Here is an 18129-nt window from a genome sequence, read left to right as displayed (position 1 = left end):
GGATTGTTGTGTCAGCCAAATAGAGAGGGTGCTGGCGTCTTATTTTCTTCTACTAGGAGTTGTTAATGTCCCTAGGATCCCTCACAGCCCTGTTGTTCATATGGGGGATCAAATGGGATTACGCAGCAGCATCGAGTGGGAAAAGGCAGCCTCAGCAAAGTCATCAAGTGCGGTGGGCAAAATCTGTGGTTGTAAACTGGAAATGTTGGAAGGCCAGCGCTAAAATCTCAGGATAAGGGGAAACAAGAGCTGATAAACCTCTCACAACTGCATTTGGTATTTTGTAATTTGGTTACTTTGCTTTCTGGAGCTTAAGAAGTCACCTTTTAGCTCAGGATGGTTGAATGTTCCATGACAGTGACAAATGGGACTTTGTAAAATGTCCACAAAGAGATGTTTACTTTTATTAATTAAATAACCTGTGATCAGCTCTTCAGCTGATTGCTCATACAAACAGTAACCAGTGGACATTTTCTAATATGAATCTAGGATCATGACTGGTACCCATTTCAAAGAGAAAAACTGTTGAACTTTCTGTGTTTAGGATGTGCACATGCATGGCATTTCCTACCCTTCTGGGCAAGTGGCTCCCTAATTCATACCCTGGCATTTCTGCACCTTGGGTGAGTAAACTACACATTTAAAAATGACTCAGAGTGCGCTTCTCAAGCGTTCCTGATCAACCATCCAAACGGACAATATTTTTCCTCTATAGTGTTCACAGAAAATGATTTGGCAATTACATTTGTAACATATTCACTGGATAAAAAAATACTAATAGATACCTCTCTCACCTTATCCATCTTTTCCTCTCTTACACTACCGTGGCAGAGAATCAAGAAGGGACGTAGGTTTTCTGTAGACAGGAGATTTAAGACCCACATGACTCATATTGTTTAACAAAACCACTATGGAAGTATCTTGTCAGGTGATCCCATGGATGAGAAATTAATTTCAGAATTAGCTCCTACTTGCTGTACTGCATTCCAGATAGGAGATTCATTCTTTAAACTCTTCTCCTAACTTCTGTGAGAAAAATCTCAAAACTGTAAGCCAGCGGTAAACAGGAGCACCTGCCCACAAGATTTCTGAGATATGTGACCTGCCTCATTTCCCTATTATGACTTTGTAAAATTTGCAATTTTCTGGCTGGGAAAAATGGCATTTTCCCAAGAAGAATTTTTTTTTTTTCCCCCCACAGGCTTCATCCCTTTTGATCCGCATTTAGGTTTTTTTATCTAGCAGCCTGTTTTGCATAGCTACCTTGGTAGCTTTCCCACAAGTCAATAAGAAGTTGACGATAATCCCCTCCATAATTCCTTAGATCCACACTTCAGAAAGCTGAGAGCAAAGAGCTAGAAATCACCTTGTAAACAGAGATCAGCCCACACCAAGAGCAGGCAGACTGATGTGAAAGCTCAGGTACAAGAATTCACTGCAGCTTGGTCCATGCTCTTCATTTCATTAGCCTAAGCTGGCAGGGCAGAGAATTGGGATATGAAGGACAAAGTCAAAGCGTCGAAAGTGCATAATAAAACATTACCACGTTTTCCTCTAAGCAAATAGATGAAATCTACAGTAGACTTTATCAGATGCCCTGATAAAGGCATCTGGTCAGGGAATGGAATTACGGGACCTGCTGTCAGTCATGCACAGAAAAAAAAAAAGAAAACAAAAGATGGTATGAGTATCATGAATTGTCTCAAAATAGTTCCTAGGTGCTGAGGACCTAGCATCCATGACGGACACAGTTCAAGGGGGTTGCTTCAAGCAAGATCTAATCTGGTCCCATGGACTGAACGGCCACTAGCAGTTAACAGCACGTCAGGGGACTTCACGGAGCACATATTCAGATTTAGTTTAATCCAGAGTGGATTCAGTCCACGTGCTCCGATACCACTTACTCCAAAAAGCAAACTGAAGCTCAACGAGGAGGGAAATCAGTTTTCCCTCAAACCATTTATCCTGACGTAGGCTAAAATGTTGTCATAAACGGACCCTTTTTCCACTGACACACCACACACCGAAAAAACCCCAATCTAGTGATTTGAACTCATTTTCTTCTAAATCACCATAGCCAGTTAAGGGAAGGTAGCGTGTACAGATACGTACACCTGCACGCAGAAAGTACACCTGCAAAGCACACGTCTGATAAAATGCATTCAGCCACCCGCTCCTCTTCCCTACCACGAAGCCTTCCAGACCAAGGCAGCCGCATCCTCTTCCCTTTTCAGGATACCTTAATTTTTCTGTGGCATCCTCACTCTCACAACCAGCCGTGCTGCTGAAGGACGGAATTTTATTTCCCACTGGCAGCCAGCAGACGTGTGACAGGGTTCCAAGGTCACCGGCCACATCGCGAGGGTCGGGGCACCCTCCCTCCACCGAGTACCCTTGCACGGGCACCGGTGCCGGTGGTGAAGATGCTCACAGGCACAAGCAGCTCTCCTCCCGCCCTGGGCTCCAAGGAAAGGCCTGCAAAACAAAGTCATTGCCAGTCTTCTCATGACATGTCCAGTTCCTTTGCTTTACCTAGTTTGATGTATGGTGTGAGTGCCGTGGAGCCGAGCTGGTTCCACAGGGCTGCAGCGTAACGTCCTGTACTTGCTCACATGGGCAGCTAAGTGGAAGCGGCCGAGCCACCCTTTCCTCTGAGGATCAGTCCTGAGAAACAAAAGGTTATTTATTTTCCAATGCTTGTTCAGTCCTCGCCTTTTAGTTTTTAACTAACACCATAGTGAGTAATAAAACCGGGGTTTTTTTTTACTTTCATTTAACTTAATTTTTAGGGGCTGGGGAGGTGGTGAAAGACCATCCATAGCTCAGCGTTAATATCAAAATTATATAAACAAAGTTTGGGAAAATATTTAAGTTCTAAGCACTCCTTGAAAACTATGGGAAGAGGAAATGTTTAGCTCCATACGAGCAGCCGCTGGCTGGCTCATAAGCAGGCCCGCAGTAGCCTATTTAAAGAACATTGCAAACACTTTGGACAATGTGCATTTTATTAGGAAAAGGAAGCTTTGGGGAATCAACTAGAATATACACAGCAGGAAAAAGTAAATGCATTAACTGACTTTAATGTGGACAAAAAATGGTGGCACGGGCAGAAATTCAGTTTCAGAAAGGTCATTCGTTTGCCTCTGCATTCCTTCCCCACATTTACATGCTGCTCGCTGGGTTCGTCAAAGGTCTTCATTATTCACTCTTGGCACGCATAAAACAATCACTTTCAGATATAATGACCTAATTACTCAAACAAGACAAATGGAAAAAAAAGGCAGTTATTTACTTCAGCTGTTAACAGTAAGCAGCTCTTCAGAAAAGAGATTTAAAGGATTTGTAGCACTTGGTTAAAGTGGGAGAGCCAGTGCCACCTAACCGGTTGGGTTTTGATGACTACAAGCACTGGTGATGATTCCCCTTGGTGTGGCTCTGGGGCTACCCCAACTTCTACTCTTCTCCCTGGGGACCAGCACGTCTGCAGGTAGCTATCAACAGCTGTAGAACGAGGATATTTTCACCACGTTTTTCCCTGTGGTCAACCCCAGCTCATCCTGCATGCCCGGGGCTGGCCGGGAGCCTTTGGTGACACGAGGACCTCTACACAACCAAACCTTACCTTTAAAGGCCATTTCTGCTCCCTCTATAACCATTTCCTACCGCCCGAGCAGCACAAAGGTCAGATGTAACACTGGAAGATTTTGGACCGAAGGTTTGTAAATGCAGAACCGGGGCAATTTATTGTTCAGATTTGCTGCGTCTGAAAAAGAGACGTGGTTCAAATGGCGGATTGTTACGGCTCTTGTTTATTTTGTGGAGTTCTGTAGGGTGGCATAGTAGTAGTGATGTAATCGCTACCGTAAATGTCACGGTCAGGCAGTGACTCATCTAGAGCTCACATGATTACAGAAAAAAAATAGATACTGGTGTCGTTATGATGCTCATCAGTGCCGTGTCATACACATAACCATTTTAATTGTCGCCATTGAAAGGAGTTGATTCTGGGGACAAGAGTCAAAGCATGAACTTTTGAGCCTCTCTGCACTTTCCCCTACAGAGGTGTATTTTGTTTCCTGTCCCAGCACCTCGGCAAGTGTGGAATCCGGGTCCTTGAGCAGCCTGCCTACCAGTCCACCTTACCGCTTCGGTAGCGTTAGTAAATTCTCACAAATATTACCTAGCAGTTTGCTTGAGCCTGTTATATTCGTGCTAATATACACCGTTACAGAAAGATCTAACTCATTTCCTAATTACTAAGCATTTCACACTGGATGGCAAACGAACGGCTTAAGCCCCAGTGGGATCATACGTGTCTGACCCACAAATAATTGTTTGACATCAGAAGGTTTATTATCTCCTAGCAGGAATGAGAAGCATATTTCTTAATAGGTTCCCCACTCTGGGCAGTGCAAGCCTTCCTTTGAAGAGTGTCTCTATGGTAATTGATGTTAACGAGCAGCAAGCCGAGGAGAAATGCTGGGTCACCAGGTAGGAAGCCCCCCAAGAGATAATCTAATTACTCTCCAAAACAAATTACTTTCAACCAAAACAAATTGCTTTCAATTACGCTGCAACAGATAAGATCAGCGGAGGAAGCTCAACGCTGGTGACAGCTGGAGACTGAGGCTTCACGAGTTTATGGACCGATCGCTTTTCTCTTTGGTCCGTTTTGTTGAATGACAATGCAGCGACAGAAAACTGGAGCCAAGAACTGAGCTCCCTTTCATTTCGTTCAGATGAATGCGGAGGACCTGCCAACTCGATGCTCTTTGTGTGGCTCATTGATCTAAAATTGGAAAAGCTGTAGCCGTGCATGTTCACGTCTGTACCACGAGCAAAACTCTGGGAATAAATGTACAGGCTGGGAGGCTATAAAAATGCACCCACTGTGTGTGCATCGTTATGCTAGGAAGCAGAAGGGAAAACATTACATCGTTGCTTATTTGTGCACACGCATAAAATGTGAGGCAAAATGGAGCCTTCATTCTTATGAGGCCTTAACAGGCCCAACCTATAAATATTAATTGATATTCTAATAATTTACTACCAAGAATTTTTGCTAAATGTCTGACTGTTCCCACTGAAGTAGACTATTTTTTTCCATGGAAGGCAGAATTGGGTCTTAGTTCCTTTTCTTAACAAAGTATTAACACTATTTTTCTGGACATTAACTGATGATGAAGATGATGATGATCATCATCATCATTGTTATTCAGGTGAAGTCAGAATGAAATACAATATTGAAGAGTATATGAACTTGAAACGGATCCATATGAGAGAGACACCATGACTCTACTTTTTCGTCCTCAGCGCTTTGATCTGCTTTGTTCACTTCAAGAACTGAGGTGTCCTTGCCTCTTGTCATGCAAGGGCCTCCCTTGTCCCTCCAGCTGTGAAAGAACCAGAGGTAATTTGGCTTTTGCTTTTGGCCCATAATGTTTAAGGAACTTTGTTTCCAAGAAAATTAAAAAAATTGAAGATGCACTTAAAGTAAAAACATTTGGAGTTTAAAGATGGCGAATTAGAATCCTTCTGACCGTTATATGTCTGGGCACACTTGTAAATAACATAAAAGAAATACTGAGTTTAATTCTGCTTCTTACATCAGCTCAAGTTACATAACATACACAATAGCCAGATAGTGGGGATTTTACATTCCGTTTAATATTTCCCGTGATGTTTAGATAGATAAATGTCTGGGTTTAATGCGGGTATTTTACTCCACTTTGCAGCAATGCTTCAGATTTTATCTCATACTGAAACAGGTTATTTAATGAATCTGAATTACTTTTGGAGTAAGACATCCTTTACCTACTCATTTTCTCACTAGTCAGGAGTGTAAAACCTAAGTAAACTTGAATTACTTTCTAAAGACCATCCAGGCTTTTTCCATGCGGATTTGTTCTGCTTCTCTTACTTTCAAATGAACTTTTAATTGGCCATTAAACTAGGAAATTATGTCTGATTAGGATCAATCCAAATGCAATGTTTTGGATGGACTGGCTATTTGAATATCAGTCTTTTAGATCCGAAGTTACTTCTGCTTTGTCAAGTAAAGGTCACTTCTAGCTGCATTGGCAGGATGCTTCAGTAACCTTTGCCCTTCGGTTCTTGACCCCAAATGTTCCACAGCCATGTTTCATGGTAGAAAACGTGACTAGTTAAGAAGCTGCAATAAGGAACATCAGAGAAAGTTTACTCAGTTTCCTGATCCGTGGTAAATTGTGCAGCTACTCCACGGCTACGGTAGAGGCTTCCTTTTGGCAGAAAAGTTATTTCCTCTGACCTCCAAGTGGAAGAACAGTTATTAATAATCTTCATCTCTTGCCTCTTGAGCAAAGCAACTGTAAAAATGTTCTACATGACTGTCACCTATATTAAGGATTGAGTCTGGGTGTCTTGTGAAGAGGGAGGGAAGATACCATCACGCTTTAAAATCCGGGTAAATTAACTCCACCTACTAAACAGATTTTGGAGAAGTTACATAAGAATTTTATTTCTTCTAAGAAATTTCTCCATGGGTTTAGGCCCAGGATATGGTCCAGGGTAAAAGATAGACTTCTACTGATTGAACTGAATCACCTTGCTTTCCAGAAGCTGAGGATATGGCTGTGTGCAAAATATTCTTAACAGCCTTAAATGATGCCATTGGAAACTTTGTACTTTTCAAAGTTTACACTTGTTCATAACTGTCTCATAAAGGGCTTCATCTTTTCAGTAAGGGTCCTTCCTGCAATACCTTAATAATCCAAAGTGATGACAGTAGGTGAATAAGCACTTGTGGACTGAAATGACACTTTGACACAACGTTCACCTGCATTCGCTAATCATTTACATCTCTCCAACAGTTTGTCCAGTTCTGTTGGTGACTTGCAGCTCCTGGTAATGATAAGCAGCAGGCTGTAGCATGAAATAATAGGCAGCAAGAAAACTGTAAGTCTTAGCTGGCTTCCTTCACTCCCTTTCTACTGCTTTTGCTCTACAACATGGTAAATCGTTGTAGTGTGTTCAGCACGGATCTCAGACTCTTTTTATCTGACCTTGGTCAAATGTTTGAAACCCAGATCCAAAACCCCCACAGCTCTCTGCAGTGGAGCATAAGCCGAAGTTCCCCAGACACGTATGATTCTTACCTGTCACATCCTTCAGTCTTAACAGGACTGAACAATCTGGAACTAACCTGTATAGGGACAATCTGAAGGCAGGCACTTCTCCACCTCTGTCCTCCAAGAGACCCACTGAGCCAAGTATCTGCAGATCTTACGTATATATTGGCAAGCGCAGGATTCTCATAGGAAAAAAAGCAGTGCCGGTTTCATCGAACCACGGCTGGACTAGAAACCTTCCGCAACTTTTAGCGGAAGACAACAGTGCTGTAACATCAGCCTAGCAAATAAAGAATGTAGGTCTCTTGTTTTGCAGCAGTTCAGACGCCTCAAACCTTCCCTAAGCAAGCACGAAGGCAAGCCTAGCAAGTAGTTTGAGCACGGCTGCTTACATATATGTTTGCTCCACTGACTCCATGATTCGGTTGCGTGGGATCATCCTCCTGAGACAACGGCAGCGTGGGAATTTTACATGCTGTAAAGCCTCAGATGAACATCTCAAAAGCATCTTCCCCTTATGGACCGTCAGGGGCAGCTATGGGGTAGTCTGATCCTCAACACCACAAAAGCCGTAACAATTCTCCCACTGGTTCTCAGTCAAGCCTAACAGAGTCTACCCAAAATACCGCTTAGATGGCCATAAGCCTACCAAATACTACTAGCGATACAATTTAATAACATCTTCACGACTAAAAGATTTTGTGGTATCAATTTTACAACAAATCAGGATTATTATCATAGGTGCCTTTGAGGCATGGAGAAAACGTCTGTCTTTAAGCAGAGCTATAATCACATTCCCTGATACGTAGGAGGCCTGACTGCAAGAGAAGGAGGGGGTTCAGTGCCTCACCAAACAGACAGACATAGCTAAACCCCTTTCACCCTCCACCCCTTCTTCCTTCTGCCTTCCAAAAAATCACCACCTGAGAGCCCCGGCTCAGTGTCCTTGTTAACAAAGAAAACAATTCTGCACCTCCAGTGAAGCGAAGTCAGACCTTTATGGAACAAATTAATCCCAGATGTAACTCGGTGAAATTGCTCCAGGGTCAGGTTTGGTTTAATGGGCCAGTGTTGGTCTCCTTTCTGAAGTCCTTGCACATCCCAGCTTCCTACTGTGCTCTTTAGGACTGATTTTTGTGGGAATTACCACTGAATTACCACTGAATCGGACCACCTGATTAATTCTAGCTCTCTAGGATTTTGGATGTATTTGGACAGGACCACAGCTCTGAGTACACACTCTTGGGAGTTTGAAGCAAAACTTTGGTAGCAAATCTGTTTCCTTCTTTTTGTAGTATATGTTCTTCTTCTACTGGTCCATCCTCTGTCTATTAAAGGAAAAGTATTTCCAACCGACTTGGAACGTCTTAAAGGCAACATTATTTAGCCACTGACAAGAAAAGAGCACAGGTAAATGCTCTATGGATACCACTTTTGGCTGAGAAGCTGGTGATCTAGAATTACTCTTTTCTGAAAAAGCTAGAGACTTTCCTCATAGTTTTCACAAACACGTTGCATAAAAAAATTCCAGGAGCATTACTCCCTAGGTCAAGCTAGAAACAAAAATGTAACCTACCGGCAAAGAAATTTATTCATTTCTGCGGCAAGATGCAGGTTTGCTCAAAAAATAATCATGGTGCAAGATTAGTTTAAAGAAGAAATCGCCATCCATAATAATCCAGCAACACTGCACGTTTCTGTGTTAAGTCCAAAACAGAAGAAAGACAAAATGAGGATATCAGCCGTCATAAGAAGGCCAGATTATAATTGCCCTGGGTACTGAAATATTTTAATTAAATTAAATGTTTATATTATGTGCCTACATTTTCAAATTTTTATTGATTTAGTGTAAATAAGGTGCTGGAGAGCTACTGTATCAAGTATGTTCCCAGAAAATCAGTAAGGCTTCTTCTACACCAGAATTACAAGGGATTTCCTAGCACACAGAAAAGATGGGGTGGATGAAGTATTTCCAAAGCATGAAATAATGACTTACAGTGAGGAAAAAATGCATTTAGGCCATTTGAAGCTGATGAAAGTTTTGTGAGCTTTAGAGTAGACTTAATCAGGAAATACCACTTGACCGTGAAAGCTTTAAGTCAATTCCAGGCTAAGTATTGCTCTCAGGAATGCATCGACTGATAGCAATAGTTAAGGAAGAATTAGATGACAGAATGGTGAGAGATATTTGAAATTAGTTGTCTGGCTGTGTTCGTTGGAAGGAAACAGCAATAACACATGCAACCACGAATCACAGCAGCAACGATCTCTCCAGCGCGGTGACCTTCCTTAGCAGAGCGGTTTTGGAAGAGGAACCCCTCCGGAAGTTGATCGTTTGAAAAATCTTCAAGTATCTGATGCATTTGGATCCTGCAAATTCACCGGGGAGTATTAGACTTGTGATATCTGGGGAGAGCCGCCGTGAATGCTCGTCCCGTCGTATGACATCCTGTCAGTGGGCGCATGCAGCGGGAGCTGTGGAATCTCAATTCTCCGTTCATTCACAGCCCAGGCAGAAATATTGTCACCTTTATGCCTCTTGGATTGCAGAAGCAGCTGGGAAGCAGAGCGGTCCTTGACATATGGTGGAGTAACCTCTCCTTCTTAGGCAGGTTTTTTAACTTGTGCTGTGCTGATAAGGCTCTTTATAGAACAACCCCGTGCTCGAATAACCGTGTATCGCAGTGTACTGTGTCTCCACTTCTGCCTTCCCTCATTTGCCTGCCATACTCATCTCTACCAGAAGCAAGAGAAAGGACCGGGCTGTTCTGCTGGCCCTCTGCCACGGGGAAAATGAAGGCTTTCTTTTTGCTGTCACTTCTGGGATGACATGCAGGAACTACAGCAGAAATCAGAAACCAAAGGAATTAGCACTAACATCTCTAGCTCTGCTTGGGACCTTGCTTCCCTCAGAGTATTTACAGCCCTTGTAATTCTCCCACTTCTGACTTCAGAGAAAAGAGGAAATGACTTATAAATCTCTTCTCAAAAGTAATATTGAATCAGGTTCATGTAATGCCTACTCCTAAATCTGTGGGAAATCCCAAAGATACCCCAAAGGAAGTAAAAAGACTTTAAAGTTTCTGTACCGTTTTCCTTTCTGCAATGACTTATATATCCAAAGTTTTCACCATGATGTTCCGTAGATATTCTGAAGTTATTCTACTTTTCGGCAGATGTCTCTTCATTCTCGACACATTTAGTTCATCGCATTTTGACCCTCACTCAGCCTGGAGTACCTCATCTACGTAATTTTTCCTTTGATCTCCACCACAAGGTAGCCTGCTATGACCACCTTCTACTCATGGCTGGCTTCATGCCCTCTTTCTGATCATGATTTTGTGGCAACCTTCCTTGGTTTCATTTCAGTTGGTTCCAGTGACGTTACTACCCAGTTAGGCACAAGCCCTCTGTTACCTTTTTGTCATGTTCCAGGACCTCTGGATATTTGACTTTTAAATATAGATAGGTATGTTCTGCCAAACACATTCAGTTCAGCTTTATTGTTACAAAAAGCTGAAGTCCTTGTTCTGCAGAAATTACACAGGGACATTGAAAAGTGCAGTAGAAATGAATGATTCATTGCAACAGGTGAAAATGCTTTTGCAGTTGTGTACTATTTGGTCAGGGGGTATTTTTATTCTACAAGACTTTCCTTTTGTTTTATTTTTTCCCCCATCCCCATAAAAGTAAAAAGTCCTACACTACCAGGTTTCCTTGTTGAAGGCTCTGCTTACACAGGGAGCAGGTCCAGCACTGGAAGTGATGGTGTGATTCACCCTATAATACATTCGTTCTGCAAATATTTTTTTTTCTGCAATACATTTGTAGAAACATGTAAAGACATGTGTCTTTCTATTGAACTTTGGTAAAAAGATGCCAATAAATGATGAAGTTCAGTGACACAGATAGGAGCTGAAATGAAAATCACGTGTTGCAACTATTGTATCTTGAAAACAGTGAAATTCATTAGCTCATTTAGCTGTAGCGATAAATAAGGTATTTAATCTGAGTTAATCATCTAGGCTTTTTTTCCAGAGCCAATAAAGAAAGAGGCACTTCCAGAGATTACTTAACCTATATGTCTTAAACAGCTGTTTTGAGATAGGATTGGTACTACCCAGTCCAGATACGTACCTGGAGGCGCTCACCTCTGTCCCTGACTGCAGAGGAACTTGGACAAATTATTTCGGCTGAAAGCTTCCTACAACAAGAAGCCATTCCAAAAAATGATTTAAGTGCTTCATTTTAATTTTAATTTTATTAGATAAGAACCTTTAAACATCAGTCCACATAACATCAACAACAGTAACAATGAAAATAATTTTCAAAAGCTCTCCAGCAACTGTTATGAAATTCTTACTTATAGCTAACTTTTTCACTGATTTGGAATATCATTTAGTGCAAATGATTCGCCCTTTCTGCCTCAATTTTTGATCATAACAAGGGAATAATAATGTTGTCAAAATGAACAAACAAGTTGCAAGCATCAATTCCTTACCACTTGAAAGAAGTTTCACTTCTTGGTGAAGAAAATGTATACTTGACGATTGTGAATGCTATTAACACTATAGTATAGCAGAAATTGTAATCATTAAATGGCTTCTATTCACTGAGATGCACAACAAAATGAACTAAAAAAGTCTTTCTGACTCATTTCAGACCATAACCTCTGTGTGTGTGGTGGGTGCTCGATACCTTGAAGAATGCATATGTAGCCAGGATGAGTTACATGCACAACTGCTGTGGGGCCCAGGGCTGCAGGGCAGTGAACTGCCTCTGTAGCAGTCATGTAATAACGTTGCAGAATTCTGTAGAGGAAAAAAATTAGGGTCTCAGATGCCTTAGTATTATTTACTGGGTTTATAATATTGTGAACTTCTGTGACGTTTGGAAGGTCACAGTCTCGCAAATCAGCCCATGATCTGGAGGATGCAGCAGGAGACGTCTGAAAGTGAAATGGTCCTGATTTTTATTAATTATTCGTCAACCATGCAGAGCAAACTGGGCTCATTTTTGGGTGTCTCAAGCTGACCATCAAAAAAATCAGAAGACAGTCAAAATCAGTAGTTGCTTTTGAAACGGTTGGCGTCATACAATCCCTTGCTCCAGGGACCTTGTGATGCAAGACCTTGATCATTCAAACACTGACTGATTGGTGTGATTAACCGATTTCAGTACCATAATCTACACATGACAATAAGTGTAAGCATGGATACCTGCAAGATCCTGTATTTTTGTATGACCTTGTCTATGTGCACAGCCTCACTGAGCTAAGATTACTCATAAAGGAAAGTTATTTGTGTCAGTGTTTACAGGAGGGAAGCGTACAGAGAAAAGGATGAAAGTAAATGGGTAGCAAAATATAAAAATAGTATTTGAAGTTGATGGGAACTGTTATTTCAGAGAAGTTGCTGGGGCCATGGGGTTATGTTTTGCTTAATTGTTTTTTAATGTGTCCTGTGGGGGAAAGTTGGTGGTTTTTTTTAATTTATGAAATCACATCAGTACCCATTTTCTCTCTTGAGAGCTGAGAAAATTCCTTCAATGCTCAGTTTGGATGGACAGCAGAAAAGTCAGCAGCAATCCCCTAAAGTGCCCGAGATGCAAAAAGCGTGGAACAAACCAAAATGTTTGTGTCTGCTTCTTTCCACCTCTCCCGGTGCACTCGCTGAGTGAGCTCCAGGGCAGGAGCCCACGTGGAAAAAGTCCACGCACAGACCAGAAAAAAAATCTGTTGGATGCTCAGGTGGGGCCGCTGGATGGGGCAATGTCTTTTTACTGTACACACTTTTTTTTTTTTTTTTTTTTTTTTGTTTCCCCCCAGTCTCTTTGTACAAACGGGGACAAACAGGAGCTGGAAGAGCCCCTTGGGCAGCAGCTCCCCAGAGGCGAGGCCAGCCTGCACTCCGGCCAGCCCGCATCCCAGCCAGCCCGCATCCCAACCAGTCCGCATCCCAACCAGTCCGCACCCCGGCCAGCCCGCATCCCAGCCAGCCCGCATCCCGGCCAGCCAGCATCCCAGGTGCCAGGCTCCATCTAGTGACACAGCCGGGAATGGCCGGGCGGCAATAAAGACCGTGGGCAGTGCCGGCTCGCCCAGAGGCGCCGTACCGGGCCGTACCGGGCCGTGCAAGGGCCATACCGGGCCTCTCCGTCTCGGCGCGGCGTGGAGGCGTGCGGCTGTGCCCCGCCGGCTGCCGGCAACCGGGAACGGCCGTACCGCTCCCCCGGCGCTCCCGGCCCTGGGAGGTGACTGACCGGGGCTTGCGGCCCCTGGGCCGGGGCCGTGCGGCGGGGCCGGGGGGCTGCAGGGGCTTCGGCAGAGGGGCAGGGTCCTGCCCCACCTGAGGCTGATGTCCCTTAGCAAGGTGTAAAAAATCATCGCCCGGGGGCCAATTTTATTTCTGACAAGGGCAAGGGAAGGGCGGGCGAGCGCCCGGCCCCGGTCGCCGTGCTCAGCCCCGCGCCGCCGCCGGACGGAGTTTGGTTTGCAGGCGCTCAGTCCCGGCCCCAGCCCGGTGCTCGCGTCAGGGCACGGAGGCTCGAAGGGGGAAAAGCTCGGAGGTACGGACGGGGAGGGAGCGACTTCAGGGTGTCCCCTGCGAAATGATGTCACCCGATCAATATTTTCGGGGGGAGTGACCGATCCGACCAATTCCCGCTATGAAATGGGCTCTATATTGGAGCTGGATGCGGCCGAATCGATCGGGCTGATAACGGCGAGCTATAAAAGGCCGGGGCTGGCTTCCCCCGCGCTACATCCCCGAGGCGCAGCCAGCCGCCGCTCCGCTCCGCGCCCCTCCGCGCCCCTCCGCGCCCCTCCGCGCCCCTCCGCGCAGCTCCCGCGGCATGGGGCCGCGCCCCGCCGCCCTGGCCTTGCTGGGTCTCGCCGCCGCCGTCTCCCTGCCGCTGCCCGACGCCGGCCCGCACGTTAACTACGGCTGGGGGGAACCGATCCGGCTGCGGCACCTCTACACCGCCAGCAAGCACGGGCTCTTCAGCTGCTTCCTGCGGATCGGCGGCGACGGCCGGGTGGACGCTGCCGGTAGCCAGAGCCCGCAGAGTGAGTACCGGCGGCGGCGGTACCGGGACGGGACGGGACCGCGGAGCTAACGTCGCCCTTTCCCTCTGTCCCCGCAGGTCTCCTGGAGATCCGCGCCGTGGCGGTGCGCACCGTGGCCATCAAGGGCGTGCGGAGCTCCCGTTACCTTTGCATGGACGAGGCGGGGCGGCTGCACGGGCAGGTGAGCGGCGCCCACCCGCGCCCCGCGCCCCGCGCCCCGCGCCCCGCTCCCGAGGGATTTTTCCAGCCCGACCGCCGCGCGTTCTCTGGCAGGCGAGACCAAAGGGCTGACATATATTTTTTTGGTGGTTGCGGGTGGTAATGGGTTAACAAAAGCTTTCCGGTTCTGTGGGCGCGTGTCCCCGCACCACCGCCGTTTCTCTCGAGGACCGGTGATTCTTGCCACTGTTACCGCCCGAAAGGCCGTCAGGATTGTTAGAACTCAGGAAGGGACATCGTTTAGGAAGCTAAGTATGCGCTGCACGTCCCCCGCCAAAATATGCTGAAAATACAAGTTAACAGGGCACAATTGCGTTTAGGTCTAAAAAGCCTCATCGGTAGGTTTCTGCTGCAGAAATGGATTAAGTCGGGAATAGACTTAATAGTAGGAATAGTCATAGAATCTGAATAATTTCTGACTGTTCAGTTCAGGTATTCTGAAAAAAAAAAAAAAAAAAAGATTACTCCTTCGGAAAGGGGATGCAGCCAGATGGCTGCCCTGCAAACAGGTCCCAGAAACACGGGGTTGCGATCTCTGAGGTAGAAACAGGATTTCGAGGGGAAGAAGGACTCCTCCACTTCTGACCTGTCGTAACAGCACACCTGTGGGACTCCAAGAGGCTGAGGAGCTGAGTTGCTGACACCGCTTTGTTAGCTTTTTCCCTAGGTACATCAGCGTATCAGCTAGTTGTTATCAGCGATAAAAACTTGTTTTTTAAGGGGCGTGTGTAAGTTGCCAACTCTAGACTTTGGAGGGTAAGATTCAGATTCAGTCTGTGTATGACCGAATCTTCACAGGAGCCTGAGTTTCACAGAGCGATGGCTTTTTATTATGCCTTGGTAAAGATACAGTTTGATTCTGCTTTGGTTACTCCGGCAAAATTCCTGCTGATTTCAGTTGGACAAGGACTTGGCCCATTGTCAAAAATCCCAGTATCTTTAATACGAGCAGTACTGGTGTAGTGATGTTTTTGAATGTGTATGTAAAGAAGATTAAGCCTTTCTCTATGAATTTCCTTGCTTTTCTGGGCTAGAATTAATCAATGCTGTCATAAGGTGCATAGGTTCAGATGATACTGTAGGTCAATTATTAGCTTACTGTTTTAATGTATATCTGAAGCAAAATGATCGACGAAAACAAAGCAGGGCCTGGATCCTTCTCCGATCGGAGCTGCCGGCTGGATTTTAGCAGTCACAGAATTTAAAAATAACTTTCATATAACACTGTTTTGAAGGCATATGCATATGCCTTGACTGAAATTGCGTTTGTTTGTGTATAGTACTAGTTGCAGGGTGTTTTTTCTGAAAACACTGGCACGTAGCCATGCCATCACCTCTATATGTTGTGGATACCTGCCATCACCTCTCTGCTAACAGCCCAGGCAGGCGGCTCTGCAGGCAATTCTTTGCCTTATCAATGCTACGCACAGGAGTGGAAGAACGAAAGGGCAAATACGGTGTCTGGGGACTGAACTGGGCAACCACTTGTACTCCTGAAACATGCCCTTATTTAACACTGGAAAACTGATGACTAGGGTTGATTTTTGAATGCGCAGTGTGCCGCAGCCCGTAGTTTAGGGGAAATTGCGTAACTGCTTAATATACTGACATACTATAAATTCCTCCTGTGAAAAAATAATCTGGAAATACTTAAAGTGCATTTGGTACTTCCTTAAAAAAATACACTAGAGACAATCCCAAAGAAATGAAGAGGGAATGATATAGTTGAGGCAGGGGGTGCAATCAATAACTGTTATTTGTCATGTGCACTTGCTCAAGAAGCTGTTTTATTTCATCATCCTTGTTAGTGAAGCTGAGGACTCATAGAAATAAGGACAGCTAACAATTCAGTCATAAATTTGTATTATAGACACATATTTTTCTGGGATATAATGTGTGTAGAAGGATAAATATTGCATACTTTTAATTGGAAAAAATGCCTTTTTAAAAATTACTTGATTAGTTTAAAAAGTGCTTTTAAAAGACAACCAAATGCATGTACTTAATTGTACTCCGTGTTATTAAGGGTGTCTGAGAAAGAACTGAATAGTATCAAATATGCTTTATTTAAACAGGCAGGAAGAGCCTTCATGTAAGGACACTTTTATCACCGCAGACTGAGACATAATCAGCAGTTGTCTTTTATTGATCATGAGTTCAATCACCTGTAGTGGCTAAGCCTGAAATAGCACCGGTGGTGTAAAAAATACGGTGCTTGTGTAAGGATCTGGAAAGGTCTGACCTGGTGATGCAAACTCCTAACACACTATCTGTACAGTATATCACAAACTTATTTCTAAAAATTCATACCTAAGAAAATACATTCTTCTATACAAAATCTTAACCTGCACTGTTATTAATTTGGCAGTTCTAACTAATGTCTAGTTAGCAAATAACACTGCGTTAACTAGTCTTTTGTAATGTCAGCAAATGCCATAAAAATGGCAATTACCTTTTTAGTATCATTTTACTGATTAGCCATGTTTGTGAAAGCACTGTCTTTGACAGCCCTGCCTTTCTACAGACCTGATGCCAAAGCCCTTAACACCGGCACATCTCTAATAGAGCTGGAGTTTTATACCTGAGGATTGTTGGATTAGGTCTCACGACTGCAGTTAAGTACTGTCAGCAATTAAGGACAGTTTATCTAAAAGAGCATTGTCATCTGAGATTCATTTTCCCTGTGCTCAGCACAGGATAAGTGTGGTAGCTGTGGAGACGTACACATCCAGGTTTCAAAGCTTGTTTAATGTGATGGACCTACATTAACTTCAGGAGTTCTTGATTAGGTCTTTTAATGGCCTCATAATCCAAAATGCGTACTATGTGCAACGTGGGGAGCTCCGGCAGGGTAGGGTAGGGTAGGGTAGGGTAGAGTAGAGTAGAGTAGAGTAGAGTAGAGTAGAGTAGAGTAGAGTAGAGTAGAGTAGAGTAGAGTAGAATAGAATAGAATAGAATAGAATAGAATAGAATAGAATAGAATAGAATAGAATAGAATAGAATAGAATAGAATAGAATAGAATAGAATAGAATAGAATATTTCAGTTGGAAGGGACCTACAATGATCATCTAGTCCAACTGCTCTGACCACTTCAGGGCACTTCATCTCAGTGGCTGTGGTCCGTCACTGGAAGCGCAGTCACTGGAGCAATAGTGAGCGCCGCAGGTCCCACCTGCATCCCTGCGGCAGTCAGGCAGAGCGGCAGCGGGCAGCCCGCCCGCGTGGATCTGGCAGCGGGGGTTCGCGAGGTGCACCGAATTGGGGCCCCCATGTCAAGCCAGAGGGACACCCCCACTGACAGCAGAAGGGAAAGGGCTGGTCGCGTCCAAGGTTTGTGTTGTGGTTGAACACAATGAGTCTGATGGGCGTATTTGTAATTCTCGTTACTCCTTGCTGTTCAGCTCAGGTATTCCACTGAGGATTGTTCCTTTGAAGAGGAGATCCGTCCAGACGGCTACAATGTATATAAATCAAAAAAATACGGAATATCGGTGTCTTTGAGTAGTGCCAAGCAAAGACAACAGTTCAAAGGAAAAGATTTTCTTCCCTTATCTCACTTCTTACCTATGATCAACACTGTGCCCGTGGAGTCAACAGACTTCGGCGAATACGGTGATTACAGCCAGGCGTTTGAACCAGAGGTGTACTCCTCGCCTCTCGAAACGGACAGCATGGACCCCTTTGGCATCACCTCCAAACTGTCGCCAGTGAAAAGCCCTAGCTTTCAGAAATGA

The 18129-nt window shown here is 44.5% G+C and overlaps 1 protein-coding gene across 1 annotated transcript; it reads left to right on the top strand.

The window, feature by feature from the left end:
* Positions 1–13780: 13780 nt before the first annotated feature.
* FGF19 (fibroblast growth factor 19) lies at positions 13781–18129 on the top strand (the record flags this gene model as incomplete). The annotated part of the gene is given in 4 exon segments (XM_082000130.1): positions 13781–13951; positions 13953–14175; positions 14253–14356; positions 17797–18129. Coding segments are annotated over 4 exon segments (831 nt in total).

Source organism: Phaethon aethereus (genome assembly GCF_964289735.1).
Source record: "Phaethon aethereus genome assembly, chromosome: 5".
Taxonomy (NCBI): domain Eukaryota; kingdom Metazoa; phylum Chordata; class Aves; order Phaethontiformes; family Phaethontidae; genus Phaethon; species Phaethon aethereus.
The sequence above is the reverse complement of the archived record's forward strand: the minus strand, read 5'-3'. Positions and strand labels throughout refer to the sequence as shown.